Source organism: Homalodisca vitripennis, chromosome X (genome assembly GCF_021130785.1).
Source record: "Homalodisca vitripennis isolate AUS2020 chromosome X, UT_GWSS_2.1, whole genome shotgun sequence".
Classification (NCBI taxonomy): Eukaryota; Metazoa; Arthropoda; class Insecta; order Hemiptera; family Cicadellidae; genus Homalodisca; species Homalodisca vitripennis.
The window spans coordinates 95407367-95432355 of NC_060215.1; the positions used below are offsets into that span (position 1 = coordinate 95407367).

Genomic DNA, 24989 nt, shown 5'->3' on the forward strand with positions numbered 1-24989 from the left:
CCCTTTAAGGCAATATTGAGCAGTGTCACACAGTTAATCTTGCTCTGTTAATGTTGAATATCATGTTTCACATCATTTGCCTAGCTTTTTTCAGAATCAAAGTCGGGTGGTGCAACAATGTTAGGCTCGCTTAGTCAAAACACGATGTCACGTATTAAAGGTGAAGATCATGTATCACACTATTCAATTCGCTTTTTTCAATGTTTAAAGATGGGGCGGCGCCTCATTTTCCTAAGTGAACGTATCAATTTTAGTAGTAATGTTTCAATTTAAAAAAATCTTTATTCCACAACTTTGATAAACAGTTTACATTTACACACATATGATATAGGCTACGTATAGAATATGACATATACATATAGGATATAATATACATTTCTTAAAACAAAAAATAACTGAAATAGACATTAACATAAAGAGAACATTTGGTTGATTAATTTATACAGTTTTTCTTAAATTATAAATACTTTTCTAGGTATCTGTAAAGCTGTGAAATAGTAGACATACCCCCTAGGCAAGCCTGTTTGGGGTAGCCATCCCTATTATTAACAAAAAACGACTTGGAGGATGGCTGTGCTGCATTAATACAAAGCACATAACTTCAGATATACAAGTTTGTGCACACAATTTCAAAACTAATAAAAATACTACATAAAAAGACTTCGCAAAACAAGTAATTGAATTATAAATATATTGTTAAAAGTAATAAATCCTTTTTATAATACATAAAGTGCTTACAAACTAACAGCCTAGCAGTTCCTAGAGTACCCTATGCCGATTTATGACGTGGACACTTCTCTTAAGAAACTACCCTGAGAAAGCTTTCACAATCTGATAAACTTAAAAGGAACGATTTTAAATTTTTAAGATATACGTTATATATTAAAAATATATAAAGTTACGTTATATATTTAATCTACTACTCGGACTGGGACGGTATGAGGAAAGAGAGCGAGCTCCCAATCTTTATTTGAGTACATTGTTACACTGTAACAGCTGAAATTTGCTGTCTGTATGTGTCTGAAGGGACGAAACAGTTTCAGTAGTTTGGTTGTTATTCCTTTGCTCAGCTTAGTTTTCAAAACAGTTTTCACAAGAAAGCAATGTGCATAGCAGGAGAGTATGTGCTCTCACTACCTTAGCTACCACATGAAGGCGGCCCATGTTTAGCACTGTAGCTACCACATGGGCGAAGCTAGACTACGTCGGGTGAACTGTTTAATTTGGTTTATGTAGTCAAAGTCACTGTGATTGGGGGGGGGGGTTTTCTCCGCCACTTCTCATAAGGCTTCTGCCGTTTTGGCTTTTACCTTATGTCCAGTAAGGGTCAAAGCCCGTTTAGCTTTCGCCACCTGTCAGTGTTGGTTTATGTAGTAGGAAATATAAAGTAATACAGAATAACTGGAAAGTAGACGACTAAAGGGTGAATATATTCTATCTTATTAAAATATCATGATGACTAAAGTTTATAAAAATGGGGCCTCGATATATCACGTGACCTTTAAATAAATATTTGACTCCCATTCCAAGGACAGAGTATCCTGTTGTTTTAGAAATGTTCTTCTGAAGATAATTATCAGAGAAAATTCTGCCGCCGTGAACGTTAGAATGAGATTTTTTAACACATTAACATAACGGGGTTAACATCCAATTAATTATTTGTATTTTATATATAATGTAATTTCTTTACATCTTAAATTATTTTAAAAAACATCATTCTTCTAAATTACAAATCCATATTCAGTCATTTGTTCCTTTCACCTGGTTCAAATATTGTCATAAACAAAACTTACTACTTTAAACGTATACAAATACTCCCGGTATTTAAAAAATGTTTATATATTTTTCATATCATAAGGAAAGTTATTTTGAACGTCTATGTGGCGCTGAAGTTTAAATAACACTCAGTAATAATCCGATCATACCACGACCCTGATGTAATACCCGTCCGAGCGTGAACTACACACGTCGCCTACAGAGGCAGTGGGAGACCCATGTGTTGCGGTTCACGCCCAATCTCCAGCTGTAAATGAATCACTTGAGCGGCTCAGAGCCACCTGCCGTGTTCGTCCCCTTCACTACGCCAACCTGTTTTGCATTTATAGTGGTTTGTGTTTTAGAAGAAAATGTCATAAAGTCCATAGATTACTCGGTAACTCGGTAACTGGGGTATTAATTAAGTTTACACCTTCTTTAGCTTATCATGTATGACAAACTTGTATTGTATAGCTCTGCACTAGAATTAGGTATATTATGCATCTAGCATTCGTAAAGTTCAGTCAGTATATTATACTAATGGATACGTTACAGGTTACTCTCGTATTACACAATTGTCGTGATTGTAATAAACCACATTATGCATCTAGCATTCGTAAAGTTCAGTCAGTGTATTATACTAATGGATACGTTACAGGTTACTCTCGTATTACACAATTGTCGTGATTGTAATAAACCACATTATGCATCTAGTATTCGTAAAGTTCAGTCAGTGTATTATACTAATGGATACGTTACAGGTTACTCTCGTATTACACAATTGTCTTGATTGTAATAAACCACTACGCAAGGAATTTCATGAACACGTTATTGATTTATATGAAACAAGTTACAACATAAGCTTGGATGTAATACAAAGTATAATTTGAATATAATATATTCTACTATAAACTTTATTTAAATTAAAAATAACGATAGGAAGTTTGTAATACGTGAACCTTTTGACTGAAGTGCAACTGTAAAAGCGGAGAAAAATACTTTGTTTATTAAAGTTCGATACCCAAAATTATAAAATTAAAGTCAAAGTTTAATTTTCTAAGTTCCGTAAAATTAGTAATGGTGGCCAAGACTTGAGCGTGCTGCAGTGTGCAAGCTTTCCACTCCTTTTAGCTCTCACCGATACGACCACCGGCGCAGGTTAACCCAATTATATCTTTTATTTTTATGATACAAATAGCTAACCCGGCAAACGTTGTTCTGCCATATGCTAGAAAGAAGACTGGAGCGCTGTAGACAATGACCACCGATAAAAAACACTAAGCATTCATTTTCTCAGTTCAGTGTATTGCATTAACTGACGTATTCATTGTTTGATATCTTAGAAGTTACATTTAAAGTGAAAACGTAATATATATTTTATAGTAAAGTAAAAAGAATGAAATAAAGAAATTCGATATTATTTCGAAGAGCAATTGAGTGTACGATATTTTTGCTAAAAAAATATATCCGTCTATAACCAACACAAATAAGCTCGATGGTTTGGCCACGCCAGAACATGCCACGTATAATTAATTGTCCGTGTGAAAATCATGGTGTGCCCGAGTCTAAGCCACAAACGGACATCGCCTTGCCACTACTTGATACTTGATACTTGTCCTTGCCATTGTCATTGATACTTACTTGATACTTTAATACTGCATCTTTGACCAGACTAGCTAGATAGATTGTGTCATTGAACTTAAAATTAATAAAAACTATTTAAAATAAAACTCTAGAAAAGATGGCGGTACTATACGAGAGTTGAGTCCCTTCCTCCACCTAAACAGCAAAAAAATCACCATGAGAGTAGTATGATTTGGAGAGTAACCATAATTTAATTTTAACTTCAAATGCATTTTTCTCCAAACATTGAACGGCCTCAGGGAGTTTGTTAAACATTCTGAGTGCATGCATCCGGCACTGGGAAACAGTCTCTTGTCTTACTTAGCCGACAGTAGGGTAAGTCCTTATTATTTAAACCACGGTAGTGTGTGTCCGCTCTAGATAGGAAAGAGTCTAAGTTCTCTCTTATATAAACAAGGCTCTGAAGAATATATTAGCCGAAAACAGAATCCAGTCTCTGAACAATTGGGGCACAGTGATTCCGATAACCAGGTTATGAAATTATACGGAATACTTTTTTCTGAACGAGAAGCACAGCCCCACAGCCCGCCGCGTGACCCCATAGCAACAGTCCATATTTAAGGTGACTATGAAACAAGGCATGGTAGATCGTGAACAAATGTGCACTCCACGTCAGCTTTGGGTCAAGATTAAAGCCTAGTATCTTTACGTTAAGTTGGGTATCTATTTTTCATTTCAGGCTGCATATCATACGTTGGGTTTTTCTTTATTAAGGCAAAGCTTGTTTGTAGAAAACCAGTCCACTGCCTCATCAAAGATAACATTCGCAAGGCTGATGGGTTCTTCTGGTGTTTTACCCCTGCAAAAAATTGAAGAGTCGTCCGCAAACAGCAGAACATCACTTCTCAGACATAGATCATTTATTAGGATGAGAAAAAGTAATGGTCCTATTATTGAGCCTTGCGGAACACCATGCTTCCGCATGAATCAATAAAGGTAGAGGTTAAAATAAATTGAAAATACCAATCCAATAGGAAATTGAACGCGTTTGAATTCAATGGCACGTCTGTGGGAATCATTGGGAATCATTGACGCATGCACGACAGAAAAACATTTTCGGTTCGGAATTTGTCTAGCGAATTATGTTTATTGGTCATAGTTATTAACCTTGTTCATACATTTATGTTTGGATTGCCTTTCATATTATACTCTACGAAAGTCAATCGTTCATTCTACCGCACCATTTATGATTCAGAACATTAAAAACTTGGTTTAGTATTGTTTATAATTTGCTCCATCCATGAATAATTCCCATCTTCTTAAAAATCTATCGTCATGACACTTTTAACAATTTAATAGCATATACATAATCGTTTCAGTCTATTCATGCCTGATAGACTTTTTGTTTATTGTGGTTCTTCAAAATATAACTTAACGTCTTCACTGCGGGTCTATACTGAGTGATGTTGAAGAGTAATAGCGACAATGGTATATGACACACTAACAGTCAACGTATTAATAAATACCACCATCACTCTGGTATTTGTCTGGTCTAAGCCAACAACAGAGTCCCTATAAATATTTTAGCGTGATAATTTCGTTTCATGTACGTGATGATTATATGTTATGATGATGATGATTACGTTTCGTATCTTCCGTTCTTGTCCAACCAGCGCGGCGCGGCTGCGGCATAGTTGCCAAGCGGGTTTCCTTCTATTCCTTCTCGATTACTGCCAAGATCGTGGCATAACAGATTTGCAATTAATTTATATCACAAAGTAGCTATGATATCTCAAATTAACAAACTCAGGTGGACAAGCCGGTAGTGACGCTGTAATATATCAAACTCAGGCAAGCGAGCCGGTAGAGACTGTAATATCTCAAACTCAGGTGGACGTGCAGGTAGTGACGCTGTAATATATCAAACTCAGGCAAGAGAACCGGTAGAGATTCTGTAATATCTCAAACTCAGGTGGACGACCCAGTAGTGACGCTGTAATATATCAAACTCAGCCAAGCGAACCGGTAGAGACTCTGTAATATCTCAAACTCAGGTGGACGACCCAGTAGTGACGCTGTAATATATCAAACTCAGCCAAGCGAACCGGTAGAGACTCTGTAATATCTCAAACTCAGGTGGACGAGCCGGTAGTGACGCTGTAATATATCAAACTCAGGCAAGCGAACCAGTAGAGACTCTGTAATATCTCAAACTCAGGTGGACTAGCCGGTAGAGACGGTGGTGTCCCAAATCGGGTGGAGTGAGTCTGTTGATAACAATTGATAATTCTTAAAGTGGCTCAGAAAGGAAAATCGACTAAATAATTTAATGTGCTCATTTAACTTCCGTTCCAGACGAGCTTCGTGAAAATGGTATCGTTATTGCGCTATTATCTTATATGGTTTAATATTACCTCAATAATGTCTTTAGTTAATTTACCTTGAATCACTAAACAAATTGTGATGTCTACGTGCTCAAAAAGTGAAATACTCGTCAGTAATAATAAGGAAGGTTTCGCAGATTGTAAAAACTATTATCACCCATAATCATCTGTTCCCAAATTGCACACAATTGGTACGCTTAAAAATTCAAAACTGTCAACCTCTGCTAAGTCAACCTTATTAAAGTGCGACATAGACAAATAAGTAAACTTAAAAACAACAATAATGAGGCTTACCATCTCTGCATGGGTTGCAAAACGTATTCATAATTCCCTTTTGGTGAATTTTTTTAGAAGAGAGTTTTGGTCGGGAAGACTGACTTTTTATTTGTTTCCAAGCCACTTGCTCAAATCTACAAAAACACATTTTTTGTAACAATGGCAGAGTGCCCAATACAAACAGGCTCTGGAATCAGGATTGCTATGTCAATGACAACATTTATATGATGCGTTGACAAATATTTTTTCTTTGCTATTGATTTTGTTAGTTGTCAATTATAACTTTGTGTTTTCACAATACTAATTCGAATTTTTTTTATCTGAGAGAAGAGTTTAAAATGTTGCACTTAGTCATAAAAGGGCCTTTGCGCCTCTCTTACTCAGCTTATTTCTCAAATTTGGGGCTTCTACAATAACTAATTAGATTTGTCGCCAATTGTTCTCTAATATTCTTTGGCCTCATGAAAAAAGTCCCTCAGCAATTTTCCTTTAATAATATATATATATTATTATTATATATATTATAATATATATAATTTATATATATTATACTGTATATATAAATCATTACAGAGTAAGATGACGAATGTGTAGTTTGTCAGTATATATCGCTCCTCAAATAATTAAAGTTTTAGTGTGTAAAATATGTACTCACCTGGGTATAACCTATTCCCAAGTGAAATATTAATATCTGTAAATATTATCAATACGATTTTTAAATACCCATATTATTAGAAGCACACAAAAAACAACATCAACTTTAATAACATATGTCTGCTGTGACCTAATAAGCACTACAGTGATGTGCACACCTGGCATCACATTACAGGCAGACTCAGCATAGTTAAACGTTGACCTGACTAATTACTACTGATCTGGGTGAGTTTACATTGAGTCTAAGTTAGTTGTAAAACAGTAGTATGTTTCCACCTTATGACACTTTTTTTGTTAAACTAAAGGAGCATGCACTTTGGCCTGCTTACATCGAAAAAAAACTGAATACAAAAATAAGATACCTCGTTGTTTCTGATGGTATGAAACAAATTGCAACTTGTACTAAAAAAGACCTTTTTCGATTTAATGATGACTTTGAAAATAATTTTTACAAAAACAAACAAATAAATCTGGAACTACAAAAGGCTGTAAAGGAAGCCTGTAAAACTCTTAATCTCAACCACACAAATTCAGCGTCCAATGTACACAAAATGGATAAATCCATTTTAACAGAAACATCTTAAATTTACGAGTGGGAAGAACAGAAATTTGAGATATCATTCACAATAGCTGCAGAGGCTGGTAATCTCCTGCTTAAAGAAAATTATTTGTTCAAACAATTAATTTTTGATTGAAAACTTCAATATAGTAATAAGCAGTCTGAGTTTGAGGATAAATTAAAAGATTCAGAGGAGCTCTTAATCAAAATTAAAGACTTAAAAAAGGAATATACCATAGAAAGATCATTTTTAGAAAACAAAATTAAATCTAACATAGAACTAATAGAATATTTTGCAGACCAAATAAATAAAAAAAGGCAACTTATGAAAGTAAAATAAAACCCTATTTTTTCAAATCATAGTTAAAATTGTAATAAAACCCCTAATCCAAATATTTTTATGTCAAAAAATGCTGATCCAAACAAGTAAATCATGGAACTGGAGCTACATAAGAAATTAAATCAGTCACAGAACTCATCAGTTAACGAGCTAAATGTTCAAAACAAAGTCTTTTCCTCTAAAATCCTGCAGAATGTTAGAGGAGGTGACCTGGTACGGGTTCCCACAAAAGAAGGAGCTGCAGATTTTACAAACCGCTTAACCACATATTATGCTGAATTTCATAAAAACTCAATTTTTGTAGAACTATACACTCATTTTTAATCAATTCAACCACTCATTTGATAAAGGGAGGAACCTATGAACGTTTCATTATTAACAAAGCCCTTATATTACACTCAGGTGCAATATTATTTGCAGTTGAACGTTCTCGAGCAAAAGAAGTTCTGATGATATGAATATGATCTCAAATTACAAAACTAAGTTTCATGACATTACTAAGATCTCTAAGATAACACAGCAACTCAGTCACTCCTATAGATACACAACAACTGTTGCCAACATATTATTCCAATATTACTCTCAGGCCATGACCACAAACAACATAATAAAAAGAGAACTTGTAAAATATCCTCTAGTTATTATGAATATTCTACAAATTTCAAAAAAGGATACAAAAATTCTGATTTTCAAATAAGCTGAAAAGTTACAACTTTCAAAGTTGGGCCATGATGTTTCTACCATTCATGAGTACCAAGATAAGCAGGCACCAAACATTGTCATCATAAGAACATCTAACGATAATGAGGACATCTACAACTCGCTACAACACTGCCTTGTTGCCATCTCATGTCATACACAGTCAATCACATATATTGCTCCACCACAAGAGGATACTCTTACTAAATGGATATGACGCAGTCAACAATACTCTGATAAGGACCTTTAAAATCATTATATATGCACCGAAAAAGTTATTTCATCCGACAAAGTTAACTTGGTAGGACACTATTCTTCTTCAACTCACAGTAAGTCTATGAGAAAAACCCCATAGACACAGGTGAACCAGCCAAACCACCTTACATAAAAAACTGAACACAAATATGGAAACAGGTGGAACAAGCCAAACCAGCTTTAACAATAAATTGAACTTATCAGGCAAACCCATCTACTCAGATCCATTTTTATAAGACACTCAAAAGAGACTTTTAAACCTTTCACAATATTTAATCAAAATACAGGCAGAATTAGCGAGAAAAATTGACAGATTAAATCACTTACTGGACTCAATTGATCCTGATATATTGATTCTTACGAAACATGGAGAAGATGGTGGCAAAATAAAGGATACCTGTCTAATTAATTATTCTTTAATTTCAGCGTTTTGTAGGGAATAAATTCGAAAAGGTGGCAATATGTTAGAGTTAATATTGACATTAATTGCCTGAATGTGGAAAGTATTAGTATTCCAATGGTATGTGAAATAACTGCTGTGAATTTAGTGCTAACGAATAAAAGGTCTTTTGTATAGTGGGAGTTTATCATCACCTTATAAACGTACAGAACATGTACAATAAGGTCCTGACATCTTAATAGAACTCTTAGATATCTTGCCACTGACAAAAAAACATATCGTTGTAGTTGGAGATGTCAAGGTAGACAACCTTATTCACTCCACAGAAGCACAACTGTTCAGTGAACTATTAAATGCTTATGGCTTGACAAGATTAAATCTCTCACCTACTAGGATCTCCAAAGACTCAGCTACCTCTATTGACGCTGTTTGTAACAAACCTGGAATTGTCTGAGATCCAGGTCAAAGTGATAAACACTGGAATCTCAGATCACACAGGACAACTGTGCACCATTAACATATTTACCTACTTAAAACATCATATCACATCACCAAATCATCAATTTTGAAAATCTGACACTGCTTAAAAAGTATCTTTCAACTCAAAACTGGGAGCCTGTTCTATGCACTGATAATACTGAAGATGCATGCTGTACTGATTTTAACAGTAGAGTAACTAGTGGGGGCATATTTTGTTATTTTTTTTACTGCAATTACCCGTGGAAAACAGGCTCCGTGAGACAATGTACAAAATTTGTTAATTCTGTATTCGCTCACCGTCGGTACTCTCAAATCACATGACCGCAGCGCGTGGCTTGGGGGAGACCGGGGGTGACGTCTTGTTTTTGTCAGTTAAATCAAACATTACTACATATGTAACCTGTTTGTCGGGTTTCTGCTTGCTCGGTAAGGTAGTAGACTGTGACTAGCAACCAGTTCAGAGTTAACCTATGAACCGAAGACTTGTGCCCTATACGACTACACTTACGTATCTTGACTGTACTGAAGCTTACCGAGTACTTTCAAAAAACCTTTTGTTGTAAGAGTATAAAGTTAAAATATACTCAATAAAGTAAAGTGAGAACAAATCGATATATGGTAATATATAAATATATCGAAGCACCAAACAAGTAAGTGAGGAGAGCAGAAATTTATTAGAAGTATCTAAATTTGAGTGAAAGGATATATATTTTAGTTTATTTGAATTCAATAAATCCTTTTTGAAAATATCTTTTAATTTCATTTTTATTTTGATCATTAAAAAACTTGGAAGTGTTAAATTTTTAGTTTAATTTTTATTATAATAAAAACCTTTTATTTCCAGAAGAAGTTTCGATTTCTTTCTTTTAGCAAGTAAAAGTCCACCACGTAATTCATTTTATACCGACCTTTCGGTATAATGCAACCATTTTACTACAATTTTAACAACTAGTTTTTACAATACCTGTTCACTGAAACTGGCTCGTCAGAACACTTGTACAACAAATAAAGTTTGTTACAATAATGATGTGCAATAACTCAAGTGCAGAGTTTTAGAAGCAGAACAAAAATATTGTGTAAGTTGAATGGACATTGATAAAAACAAGCTTTTTCCTTAAAGAAGGAATACAATTTAAAATTAAAACTCTACGGCACCAGGCAAGTACTGATCACATAAATAAATCAGATAATAAAAGCAAGGCAATTTGGGAAGTAATTAATAGTGAGAGGGAACCTAAAAGACAATGCTCAAATATAACATCACTAAAAGTAGGAGATGAAACAACTGAAGATTCCACTGAAATTGCCAGTCACTACAATAAATACTTCACTAATGTGGTAGAACAAACCCTACAAAATAGCCAAACACCCCACACTAAAACAGTAAATATAAAATGTACTAATCTTTGTACCATAATGTCAGTTTTTCCTTCAACATCTGAAGAGATAGGCAAGGTAATTGATGGCTTAAAACCAAAAAGTTCTACAGGAATAGATTAACTGTCATCAAAGATTTTAAAATTCTGCAAAGATGAACTTACTATCCCTCTTTTACATAATACTAATGACTCTCCTAAATTAACTTTCCAACAAAGTTAAAAATTGCTGTAGTGATACCTTTGCATAAAAAAGGAAAGAAAGACGATGTTTCAAACATGGTTTTAGGAAAAGAAAGTCAATCATTACAGCTGTTGAAACAGCTGATATTATTTTGGATCCTCTATAAGAAGGAAAACTGTATCTGGTATTTTCATAGATTTAAGTAAGGCTTTTTCTACTGTCTTAGTCACAACTTCGTTCTTAAAAAACTAACTGCTATGGGTATTCAACATACAGTTAAAAAATGAATTAGATCTTACATAAAAGGTTGCAGTCAGTTGGTTGAACTTAAACACATTGTTCATGGAAGTTCAGTTACTTAAAGATCTTTAATTTTACCAGTGACTTGAGGGTCAGTTCTTGGCTCTCTTTTGTTTATACCTATTCACAAACAATCTTCCAATGTTCAATGAACTGTTCTACCATACTATAATGTACGTAGATGACTATTACTCACTGCAAATAAATAAGCTGAATCTTTGTATTTACTAATAATTTAATGTGTTTCTTGCTGATGTTGTATACATTTTACTTTTTTCATTTTAATTTATTATTGCACTTGACACCATTTCAAATCTTAAAGATTTTGAAAATAAAGATTTCTCCCTCTATCCCATTATAAGTAGCAAGACAGTTCAGCCATATGAGCTCCGCTGATTCTTCTGCTTCTGACTCTGCCTTCATCAGTCTAGCTTAAATCCAACTGTTCCTGAAGAGGAGTACATCCTGCTACCATCCCAAGTAGTAGTTACCTTTCCTTCTTGCTTAGATCTAGGAGCATAGTCCATCTTTTAGCATAAGCAGGACATACACATCTTTGGCGGGTCCCGGAAAAGATATTCGGCCAGGCCCCCGTCACACCGCTTCACCCCTTCCCACTATCCCATTGACAACATCTTATTATTTTGTTAATAATAGTAAGATTAAATATATGTTGCTAAAGATAAGTATTGAAAAATTCTTATTCATTTTATTTTTATTCTCAAATAAAGATAAATAGCCTTTTGTATCGACATTCCAGTTATTATTCATCAGGTTAGATCCGACAAATGTGTTGAGGTATTTGTTGTTTGATGGCAGGAACTATTATTGACTTTTCCGCTTGAATGCATGATATAAACAAACACGATCATCTCTAATGATGTTACACCAAAAGTCCTACCATAGCTTATGTTGTGTGTAGAATACTCGATTGCTCTGCCGTGTTTTAGGATCATACGTTAAACATTGTAGTGCACTCAACTGTAGACGTGATGAGACAATGAGAATATTTCTTAATTTAGATTACACTGAATGGTTGCTGGGAAAACCAGACAGATCTATTTTGAAGTCTATGTGTCACTGATGTCAAAACGATGGAAAGAGCTCGTTTTGAACTTTTTCAGCACCAATTTTGTTTATCTCACCAAATGGACGTAGACTCCAGATTTCATAAGTTAAGTATGTGACAGTGTCAGATTTTAGATGCTGCATTATGCACAAGATGAAATGGAGCTAAACTTAACATTTGCAAGTTAGTAATACAGTGGTCAGTAATAATCTAATACAGAGGAAATATAAGCATTGTCTATTCTTCAACCCTCGGTAGGGTACAGAAATAAAATTAATGCAAATAACAAAACAAGTTTATTACCAAAAGATGCATATACCCTTGGCTACTTTTTGATAGCTAACATTTTTTATGAGGCATTCATTATACCAGTGAGCAAGCTTCCTTTCATAAAATGTGACTGCCAATGATTGTGATGGGTTTTCAGTGTCTTGCATCTCGTTCTTTGTTTGAAAGTTCTGTCCTTCTAGCCACTTCTTCTGTTCAGGGAACAGGTGGTAGTTTTTCGGTGCGAAGATAGGGCTATAAGCTGGATGATAAAAAGTGTCTTACTGAAGCTTGTCAAGAAGCTGTTTTGTTACTCCAGCAATGAGAGGACAAGCACAATGAATAATAATACATGGGTTTAAATTTATTGTTTATCTCTTGCAGGAAAAAACAGTACAGAAGAATTTAAAACATACTTACAGAACCTGTAAAGAACTGTCTTATATATTTGCTTGTTATAATGCATTTCATGTTTTTGTCATATTTATTTTATGGTTATAGATTTGTTTGTTGTATGAAACTTGATGTGATGAAAGATATTAACTAATAAACAAACACAACAGCTTAGCTTCACTCAAAAACAATCTTATTGCAGTGTTTTATAGATTCTACATACTCATTTCAGATGTTACCATCTCTTGATTAGTATTGCATTCCTGTTGTATTGAGGTAGTATTGTACCACTGTTCAAAACAACATGAACAAGTTTTTGACACTGTTCTCACTCAGTACCTGCCTTATATTTTTAATATAATTTGATGATTGTTTATACCCTTTGACCTCCTGCCCACAATTCCAAAATTGGTTATGTGACAACAATTTGATACTCTTATTTGAAATAAGATAAAAGAAACAGTAGAATAAATTATTTAAAATATGACAACACTATGTTTACTTGTAGTTATTTAATGGACATTGAATAAATTGAAGGTTTTAATTAAAAATTATGAATAATTCGATCTTTTCTTTTGTCCTGTCATGTTTCCATCTTGTTAATATAGCAAGATTACAATTGTTGTTCAAACCACAATTGTTGGTTTGAATGTTGTTTTGGTTAGTTCAAAACTTTTATATTTATTACAAAATATTTTTCAGTTAAATTCATAAAAATAAATGATAGCATTGGAATGTACAATTTTATTATTGACTTACTATAGTTGTGTATACAACTGCATGGACTTTACTGAGTAGGGTGATTCAAGTTATGCTTGCAGGAGAGATCCCCCTTTCTGCCATGCCATTCACCATGCGCTGTCCTTCTTACTGACAGGTTTCAACAATGTCGGTAATCTGTAATTTATCTTGCTGCTGTCAAGGTTAGTGTATCATTATCCTACCCCTTCTTAGGTTTCCCCAGTCTTTGTTTTTCCATCAATGTCCTGTAGCACAGGTCAAGGTGAATGCTTACAAACAGCTTAAAATCATTATCTTGTTGTGTATGATTGTATTGTTTGTTTAATTTTCATTGCAGTATAATAATAAATCAAATATAAATTATCACTCAATGTAAAATGTTATTTTATACACTAAATACAGATCAAACCCAAATAAAAATTTAACACTCTAAAATAATGAAACTTCTAGATGTTTAGCTTAGAGATGCTAGAATGAAATGGAGTGAATTTTCAGTGGGAAATTATTCTGAAGAGCGAGGGGCATGAAATGGCAATAACCCATGAAAGGAAAACATAACAGTTGACAAAATTCTAATTCATGAAAGAATATTATGGTTTCTTGATAATAAATTGGTATGGCAACTGTGTTTACACTACCCTAAAAATGATGGTCAACCACAATGGTGAAACATTTTATTTCAGTACACAACAATTTCAATGTTGATTCTGACAAACAATACTTTTGTTAGATAAACACACAAATATCAAATGAAATCAGCTATTTTGAGATGTTCGGCATGTTAACCTCTTATACAAAGATGAATACTTTACTATGTTGATCAAATGGGTTCTTTGTGTTTATAAATTTCAGTATTTATTTTTTTAAGTTTTTGAAAAATGCTTTAGTGTTAAAAACAGTATTAAAATGCTAATTAACTTGAAAAAATTATATCTTTTACATTTTTATTTTAATTTAATTGTTTAATACTTTTTTAAGTTTGACTTCAAAAACTATATTGAAATCCTACTGAATCTTTCTTCCACAATAATTAGGTCGATAAAAATATGTTTCTGAACCAATAAAGAAAAGATAATGTAGATAACTTTATAAATAACATTTATGCTGGCATTTTTATGCATTGTAAATCATTTAGTTTGTAAATAAAAATACTGAACTTACAAAAATTAAGTGCTGGAAATTTATAAACTAAAAATGCACTTATTAAACTTATAAAACACTGAGAAAGTACAGTTTTTTTTCAAATTACTAACATTTTCACAAGTTAGAATTCCATATCTTAATAGGAGTTACACTACATAACACTTCGTATGAACTCCCTTTCTGTATTTTCGTGCATATATTTTGATTTCTTTCTATAAAAGATTATCTACTCATAAAGTGTTTAATTCTAAATGCGAAGCTCACTTTAAATAGATCATAATGTGTCTTTTAATATATTTTATAATTACTTTAGCAAACATCAGGAAAACTGGACGTTGGCAGTGAAAGAGTTAAAAAACATCAAATAAATTTAGTAGTGTTATAAGTTTTGAGTGAACATAAAAAGCTGGGTTTATTGACACAGAAATAATGTAATACAAACTCAGAAATAGTAACGACACTTTATTTTAGCTCCATTGATGATTGAAGTACACAATTTATTACAATCAAATAGAATCATATTACAGTGAAACATTCCCCACACCACAGGCCCTTAACTTATAATGTACCTTACACTACATTACATCACATTACAATACTGTTATCTATTCGGAGATTCATAAGTGTCACTAAAGAAAGTTAAAAGAAAGAAGGACTAGACAAAATAATGTATAAAGATATCAACCCTTCAACAAAATAAGTGTTGAGATGTTCACTAGTCTTATAAAATTAAATTATTATATAAAGTTATTGATGGATTATATTATGTGTTGTTTCTTTATAGTAAAAAATTAATAATATGTTAAAATAATTAAAAACGTAATGATATTCATGCACATTTCATTGAGATTCCTGAACACTGATCACGTCTTAATAGTAAGTAGTATCTAAATATTGTCATCCACATACAATTCATTGTCCTATTTACAATAAAAGAATACTTTCTTCATTATTATTTGTTTATTATACAATATTACTGTTATGTACCACTCTATTGAATACAACCACCCAGCAAATTTGACAAGGTGAATACTACGTTGGAATACTATTTGTATTGCTTCTGACGACTGGACGTGTAATACATACGTATGTATAATAACAGTTCGGATCCTAAACTACTTGGAATGTTAACTATGATATGGTCGCTGGATTGGTTGCATCAAAAAGCGTTCCGGACATGTTTTAAAATGTACACATTGTTAAAATTAATACAAAACGGTCTTACATTTTGTGCAAAGCAACTCTTGTAACACAGTCGGTCTGTAATAACTAGAACGCAAAAGAAGTCTCATGCAACATTTGGGGTACAAGTGAGCTGTAGTTTCCACAACAGGACCTAGGTGGTGTGAGGTCTAACTTCTAACAAATGTCCAAAAGTGACTTAGAATATAACTTAGAAATTTAACATTGTATGCATTCACTGATAATGTTAGTTGCTAAATTTTTATATTTTAACACAGGATTATAAATGTGTCATTTGTTATAGTTTTTAATGCTATTAGACCTAATAGGTTTTATTAATGCCCATTTGTTTACTTAATGCCCTGTATGTAACATACCTAAATGTTTGAAAAATAAAAACTAATCAATAATCTTACTTAGCAATCAAAGGCATAATCAAGGTACTGATGAAAAAGCCACAATGTTCACAATGGAGAAACAAAATCGTTCTTGATTATTTCTGGAATTGTCTATTAATATGTTTGTACATCATAAAGCCTTTGAGATTAGTTTAAATACAATACAGAGCCTATTATTAATTTATAGAAGAAATGTTATTCTTCATAAATTTTTACGTTGTAACATTTTTAAATGCAAGACCTTGAGTCCAAATTTGTGCATGAATAAGGAAGAATTTCACTAATTGAAATCACTAACCTTATTTAGTTATAACCTTTGTCAAGTCATTATGGCAATTTAAAATATTCTTGACAGCTTTACATATTTCCATGCTCTGTTAAACATTTCATATGTTCTTTTTTTACAATAATATTTCAATGAAACATTGTACTGTAAAGCTATTCAAAATGCACAACCTTTAAATTTAGGTTTATTTACAAAATTAAAATATGTTAATTATACAATTTTTTATTGATTCATATTTCTGATCAAATAACAGTTCAACAAATTACATAGAAGAAGTCAAAACTTTAAATGTACTCATTGAACCCAACTTAAATTTTGTTTCACAAGTCCAACAACACAAAACTTTGTTCGGACAACATTGAGTTTTTGACTGTAAATTTAAAGTGTCGTTATATCTATTCAACATTTTGTGTATCCTATCAAAAAAATAAATCAAAAACACGAATTTTGAACGACAAATTAATAAATAAAAGGAACTTTTACTCGAAGTTAAAATTTTTTTTAAAATAGAAGGCTGCCAATTGCCGTAATTTACCTAAAACCGTTACTTTTATTAAAATATGTTAATCTTTACGTGGACCTATTTCAATGGAATCTACTGCTCTGGTACTTGTTTTCTTTATTTTAAAAATAGTTTAAAGAGCTAATTTAACAATAATAACAACAACAAATAGATTCCACGGATCTGTTCTAAGCCAATGAAGAAGACAGATATATTCAAACAGGTTGATACTCTCCTTTTGGATTGTAAAATATTTTGCCCTTGGCGAGACGTCGTCCCAGCTCTGTCAACAGTAATTTCTTTTCCTTCTGAATCTTCTTGAGCACTCCCTTGTTCTCCTGCGCACGGCGTGACAGGTACGGTAGGACTTCGTTTACTGGTCCGTAGGGGATGTACTTGTAGGCTGAGTAACCTGCCTGGCCTGAACACAAAAATTTGTCACAAAACACCATTTAGTAGCTTTTTTTAATGAGGCTCCTCCTTCCTACGCTTCAATCTGTCCAATGATATCCAACCAGTAAAACTCTTGAAATTGAATTGTTCAAAACAGCACTGTGGCCTATGCCCAAATATCTTAGGTCAAGCAAAACTCAGAACAGTTATATTTACATGGGTGTAGTGCTGTTGCCCAGTACCCCAAAATTAACTTAATTTCAATTCAATTAATTATTATAAATCTTTTCAAAACCAATGTAATATTTATTTATCAATAATTTGTAAACTAGAGCTTTGTTCCCATGAGCAATAAAACTCAGTGGTTTTCCTTAAGGAAGCGGGTAGAAGATAATGCTAAAAGTAGAACAATAATCCAGTCAAAACCGTGGACCAATCCTAGGCTATTAACTCTGTACATCACTATTTATTGGGCATTTAGTACATATTAGATATAAACTAACCAATAAGCAGCCAAGTAGATTAGTAGAAGTGGGGAGGGTCCCAGGACCAGCCAAGAGCATAACTTTATATTTTTCGATGTCAAGCCTCGGATGAAGCACCACCAATTGAACAAGTAAGTGAACCCTCCCAGATGTTAGACAAATAGCCATCATTCACTTTTTGCAAGAACCTCATGTTGTTAGAGGACAATCCAAATTAAAACTATAACTTAAATAAGTTTAGCTTAAATCTCTCTCGAAAACCATTCTTTCGGTCGCACTTTTTATTAAATATTTAGTTTTTGGGTTCAAAGGTTTTTCTCAAATAGAGGAGTTGTTTAGTATATGTCGTAAGTTTATAATTTTAGTTTTTTGGAATTTCTATGTTCTCTTCTGATTGCTTGTAATCATCATTTTGCCATCCATTTAAATAACTTTTGATGTGAATCAAATGTTTTTGTAATATATATTTTTACCCTATGTCCAGTTGTGCCAGGTACGGCATGACATAGGCGTAAAACTTTTTAATAGGCTCCTACCTGATGCTGTTACCACTAATTTAACTAATTTTAAAAATTGTACAATACGATTCTTGTTTGGGACAACAATAAAAGATTCTTGAGATTAAATAGGAATACATATACAGTAAATTCCTTTTCATCAGGCCTCGGATGGTCCAGCTGGTCTGATGACAAAATTAAGTCATTCAATGCAGGACAGTTTATGGCAGAAATCGAAAGTTCTACTTGTCTGTTTAATATTTTTACTGAGATATTTAAACATCTACCAGAGTTTTTTTGAACTGGTTCATTTATTCCAATTGTGTTGCTGTACAAATCCTAGTTTTTTATGGTGGTGGTATCTTGCAGCAATGCATAGATCTATTTAGCCTACGTGTAACTGTTTGGCGTTCTATACTCTGTTACCGGCCAAATAAGCTGTCTGATTTAATTTTCATAGTGCATGGCATATGCCGTGAAAAGTCAAACTATCTTAATACTTGATTTTTATGAAAATATATGTAATTATTGAGCGGTATTTGACATTCATAGAATACTTCGTCATTCTTTAGTTTGGCCGAGTGTTTAGTTCTGAGTTGGCCAGATTAAAGGAAGTCTACTGTATTAAACAAACTTATGATAACTACTTTAAATATGGGCAAAATAAAAATTGTTCTGCCTTGATGGGACAAGAAAGAATTTGCATTGCGAAATTGAGGGAGGCCCTACACCACTCCCCCATTATGCAGGCAAAAAGATGATTGAGTTTGTTATTTAACTAACAATCAATAGTTCTTCCTTTTTTGTATAATTGTTACAATTGTTTTATAATATAATGGCTGTTTGATATGATTAAAAAAGAGTTTCCAATTTTGCCTCCAACAATCCGGTAACCTCTTTAAGAACTCTGTAAATAAAAGTTTTTAAAGCTTAATTTTAACACTCTCCATTGTTACATGTTACAAAAAGTATGACACTAAAACGATGTATAACACACTAACATTGTAACGATGGCCAATGTCCAAAATCCTACTATCCTTTCAAATCATCCGTCAATAACAAATTTTAAACACAGAACTAATATTCATCTGGTTGGTGGCCATAATGTTTGTCATTTGAGACAAAATTGTCAGTACAAATTGAAAAACATTTTTATTTCATTTACAGTTCTGAATTCATCTAATACAAAAATTTGAAGTTAGCATATTGAATAATAATAACTATATTACTTGATTAATATAAAATAATAAATCAATTAACTGTCTCTATTGAAAATAGGTAGGGTAATACTTTTCATTTAGAACTCCACTTAAATTGAATATAACAGTATAACCATAAGAACCGGCTGTTCCGTCATTATTTTAGCTCCTTAAGAACAATTTTGTTTCTCTACAACCGGCTCTTGATTAAAGACAAATTATTAATAGGCAGAAATTTGTATTGTTACATAATTTCTTACCTATAATTTTTACTGATTTTAATACATTTTTCACAAAAAATTTATATCAAAATAGGTAAGCATGGTATTTGATCTAAGAAGCCTTCCCTATCACTTGAACCTGTAACATATAAGAAAATAACCAATTGCTCTGAAGAATGTTTATTAGTTTTAACAGTTTGTCAACATGCATCCACATCCGACTCCATATCAGAAATTTGTCTCCAAAGGATTAAATAGACTATAGGCAAACAATCGTAACTCATAACTGTCTTTCCTGCTGTCAAACAGACAACTTTTAGCCTAATAATTTTACACAAACAGTCCCCCTTACATGTTCAATCAGCAACAAACTGAAATATTTGATCAACCATTCAAATTGTAATTGTAAATAAGGAAAATTACAGTTGAACAACAGAACTTACCAAGAGGGAAAGTGATGTAATCACACATACCCAGGAGCTGGCCGAAACAGATTACCTTGTCTTCTGGAGACACTCCGATCTCTTTCATCCTGCAACACTCTTCCTTATAATCCAGTATAAGGTGTATATTTACATAATACATATTCTAAAAATCCATTACTGAATCACAAGTAAGAAACATTTCTAAACAAAAGACATTTGGTACATAGATTTTTTGGTGGATTGGTATTTGACTAAGAAAGTGAGCTCATAAAACCCAAAGTAATTAATTTCTCCTACTTTATGCAGGCTTATCAACCCCCCCCCCCTACCTTCTTACTTAGTTACTAACTCTAAACTGTGCTTATTTTAGGATTGTAAACCTGATTGGTTTGCTCACACCAAAAAATTTAATATATACTGTTCGATAAATGAGGTACTCATAAAAATAATCTTACATCCAGGTAGGTATCTATATTTCAATTAAGTAGGAACTAAACAGGTATTAAAAAGACAATTCAGATATAAAGTTACCAGTAAACTTAATTTCTCAAATCTAAGTAGGTATTTACTAGATATTTTCTCAAAATTCAATTCAAATTACTAAAATTGGGCAAGTACAATTTCTAGTTTGGGTCAGGTATTAATTGCAACATTATGGGTTGTTTGTGGGTACTGAAAAATATTAATATTATTTATTGGCAAATCAAAAATGTTATTCACTAAGTGGTATATTTTTTTTATGGTTGTTGTATTAGTTAATGGTTATTGTTGGCTAGACACGATAGAGACTCCATGTTTGATTAACCTTACTATACCTGAACTGAAAGGTACATTTTGTAGATTTGTTTTAAGGTTTAAAGAACACACTTTATAAAAAATTGGCTTAGCTTTAGCAAAGCATACCACTCATGGGGCTGGCAAAGAACAGAGTTACACTTGGTTGGGTGTGAGCCATGGAAATGAAAAAAAAGGATACCCTCACCAAAGTAGGAACGGAATCCCTTATAGTAGGGCCAGAGCCGGGCTACGGAGTAGCTTTCTCCTACAGCAAAGCTCTTGTAAAAATTTGGGAAAGAGGATTGGATCCTTTAACTGAAGTAGAGCCATAGGATTTTAAGACAATCAAAAATGTTTATCTCTCCTTATGTTAAATGGTGGGCATTACTCCTAGATAAATGTAAGGAGGATATAAGAATGATAGTAGGGAAGCTCACATGTAACAGGACATGGCCCCCTTACAAAACACCTTATGTCTTAGACTGATGAATGAAGACTGTTGAGAAGCAAAAGAATCAGCGGAACACATATGGCTAAATTGTCTTGCCATATATACAATTAGGAAAATATTCCTAGGGGCATATGTCCTCAGCCCCAATGAAATCAGAGAACAGGAGCCTTCAAATCTGATTGGCTTCTGTAAAAGCCTCAGATTTTGAGGGCATAAGCATAAGTAAGGGAGGCGCAAAGGTCCTTTTAAGATTAAATGCGGAGACAACCACTTTTCCCTTGGAAAAAAGTACAACATTTTAATAATTTATGTGCATAACCGCTTTTTGCTTTATAGCTTTATAATGTTTTCATATATGTGTATAAAGTTTACGTATTTATGAAACTAGATGAAATTTGATACATACTTTTAAATCAAATTTTTATGTCCTACTTTAAATTTTAATCTTATTTTTTGTTTAATTCTGAAAAAAATATATATATTTGTAGTTTTTTATAATTTTTAAACAATTTTGAAAAACCTTGCATGAAGCTCTAAAACAGGCCGACACTACAGCATGAAATGATTGCCAGTTGTACGGTTAACAATGGTGATAAAAGTTTTCCAATTGTAACTGAAAACGAATCAGCAAATAGTTACAACCAACCAATGAACTACCAACTAAAAAGTTTCAATAAAAGAATAAATTTTTAAACTATCTTTATGAATCAAATGTCACAAACACACTTTTCGATTGCGAATCTGACAGTGTCCTCATTATGGGAGGCCACCATGATGGCTATCTTCTGGGGTGGCTCTCCTCTGTCCTTGAGGGCCTTGATGCGCCTCAGACACTCAGTGAATGTGCGATGGTACATGTCGGACGTAGCCTCGTATGTGGGGTTAGTGGGGTCAGGATAGCCTAATGCAGCAGCTCTTGCTCTCTCCTAGAAATAGAACATTTAAACATCATATTTAAAAGCCTATGACAAAACCATACTCAAAAGTTTCTAGCAACTTACCTCACTACACTGGAAATGAATAACAGTACATACAGTAGTTTTCCAGGCTTAATTAATAAGTCCATTAAATTGAAATGTAAAAATTTGTAGAGCCACTCAAAAAAGAGTTTATAACCTTAAACGATACAAAACAATGAAGACTGTGATTTGAACAATTTTGATTTATCTACTCAATCAAAAGAAAACAAAATTAGTTCTTTAACTAATTCTGGTGGCACTGTAAGAAACTATTCTTCAAAATGAAATCATGATATTTAGTAAATTATTTTTATACAGTAAAACTTTTGTACCCAAAAAGTCACTTTTCATAAATACTCTTTTTTTAAATTTTGGATCAACTTTTTTTATTGGGATCACATTAATACCAACAAAACATTGAAATCCTTTGAGAAAGATCTTCACAATTTTCTGAGTGTTAGGGTTTTTGTGTATATGGCCTAAAAGACCCATGCAGATCAACCGATAGATCTGCCAAGATAAATTTTTAGCTCATATGAAAGTAGTTTTGTTTGATGTGAATGTTAGCAAAAACATCTCATGCATTTTATTAAACATAATACGTTTCATATGACCTATACATACAAAAAACACGTAGAAATGTTACATTATACCTATAAATGTATTCTATTGAATTTTTGCAAGGTTGACATTTTAAAAGAATTATATTTTATGACAAATTCTGCAAAATTATAAAATTGATTTTGTAATGACCATTAAAACATTTGAATTAAATGCAGACACCATTCTACAAGAAGCAATCATAAAATAAGATCCCAGACAGCAATGAGATCTCTCGCACTCACAGTCATCAACACTCTATCCAAGATGGAACTCCTGATTCCTCTACCTTTGTGAAATTCACATTTGATAGGGTGACCAATAACTAATAAACATTCATGGTCCATTAATCAAAGTTTATGGAGAAAAGTGTACATCTATTCAATATGTATACAATCGTGTAGGGAAGTTCACTATGGGTTGTACAGAAATTCACGATGAAGAGCAGAGTGGAAGATCGTCTGTTTAAGTTGTTGAAATGTTAACAGCACACTGCTTGAGTGTCAGACGACCATAATTCATGAACTCGCTCTTTGGTTTCCTGAGAGTTGCAACTCCACAATTGAGAACATTTTTACCAAAAATATCCGATTATCAGAAGGAGTGCGCCTATAGGTACCGTGAACATTCATGACGGACTACAAGCAAAAATAGGTTAAGTGTGTTGAGCAACAATGTGAAGGCAACAAAGACAAATAGGTCTTTATATTTAAGGGCATCGAAACAAGAGTTTTCTGTTTCATTCCAAAAAACAAGAATCACTCCGATGGCACCACTCGACTTTGCCAAAGCCAATGAAGTTTCAACAAAAACTGTTTTGGAACTATTTTTGAGATGGGTATGGACTATTGTTCGTCAACTTCATACCTTCTTAGAAAAACAACTCTGGCAGGTTACAAGGAGACGGTCGTTCCAGAATCGCAAGAGAGAATATTTTTTTTTTTTAAAGGAGAAGCCGATTTCCTTTTATGCCTTATTCTGCCCGTCCTCATGGGCCACTGGCCTGTGCGAGGATCTTATCAATCAGAATAAGGGGGAGAGTCGATACAGTACAAGGTCAATGGTACTGATAAAAAGTGCAACGGTCACAGACAGGATTCGAACCTGCGCTATCACTAACTCAGACTCAAAGTCCAACGTCTTAGACCGCTCGGCCATCGGCACTCCCATATAGATTAGATAGATAAAATAATACTTTATTTATTCATGATTTTAAACATAATTCATTCAAAAAATTGTCTAGTAGATCACACAAATAAATATTACTTTAAAAATTAAAAGATACCATTTTACTGTTTCGAATGAAGGTACAACTCCATTAGTTTATTGTATATGGGTTTATTTCACATTTATTTTAATCATAATTGACTCCTAATTGTTATAACTATCATTACCTTATTTTTTACAATGCATAAAAACTGTTTTCGAACGATAAAGTTTAAACATAAGTCATGAACAGCATACACACTAAATAAAACAAAGTGACAAACCTGATCAATGTATGCGCCTCGGACCAATTTTGCACCAAAATAAAAGTTCTGTCTTTGAGCTTGTTCCAAATCAGTAGTTACTTCATTAATGGCTTCCTTCAAGTAGCACTGGTATGTATTAAACACGATTGCCTGAAATTTGTAATAGCCTCTTAACACTGCATCTATAAATACAGCACATAAATAGTCAATTATAGGCCTGAGATGCTATGGTTAGTGATAATTAAGTTTAAAATCCAGCCTTGAAAAATGTTAATACTACTGT

General features: G+C 33.1%; 1 protein-coding gene across 2 annotated transcripts in view; it reads right to left on the minus strand.

The window, feature by feature from the left end:
* Positions 1 to 15301: 15301 nt before the first annotated feature.
* LOC124369671 (proline dehydrogenase 1, mitochondrial-like) overlaps positions 15302 to 24989 on the minus strand; it is a 77107-nt gene continuing 67419 nt past the window's right edge. For both annotated transcript variants that reach the window (XM_046827721.1, XM_046827722.1), the window contains 4 exons: positions 24725 to 24856; positions 22402 to 22601; positions 20466 to 20554; positions 15302 to 17648 (listed from right to left, as the gene is read on the minus strand). In XM_046827721.1, the coding sequence (XP_046683677.1) occupies positions 17443 to 17648; positions 20466 to 20554; positions 22402 to 22601; positions 24725 to 24856 (627 nt within the window). In that variant the 3' untranslated portion in view covers positions 15302 to 17442. The remainder of the gene's footprint in view (positions 17649 to 20465; positions 20555 to 22401; positions 22602 to 24724; positions 24857 to 24989) is intronic.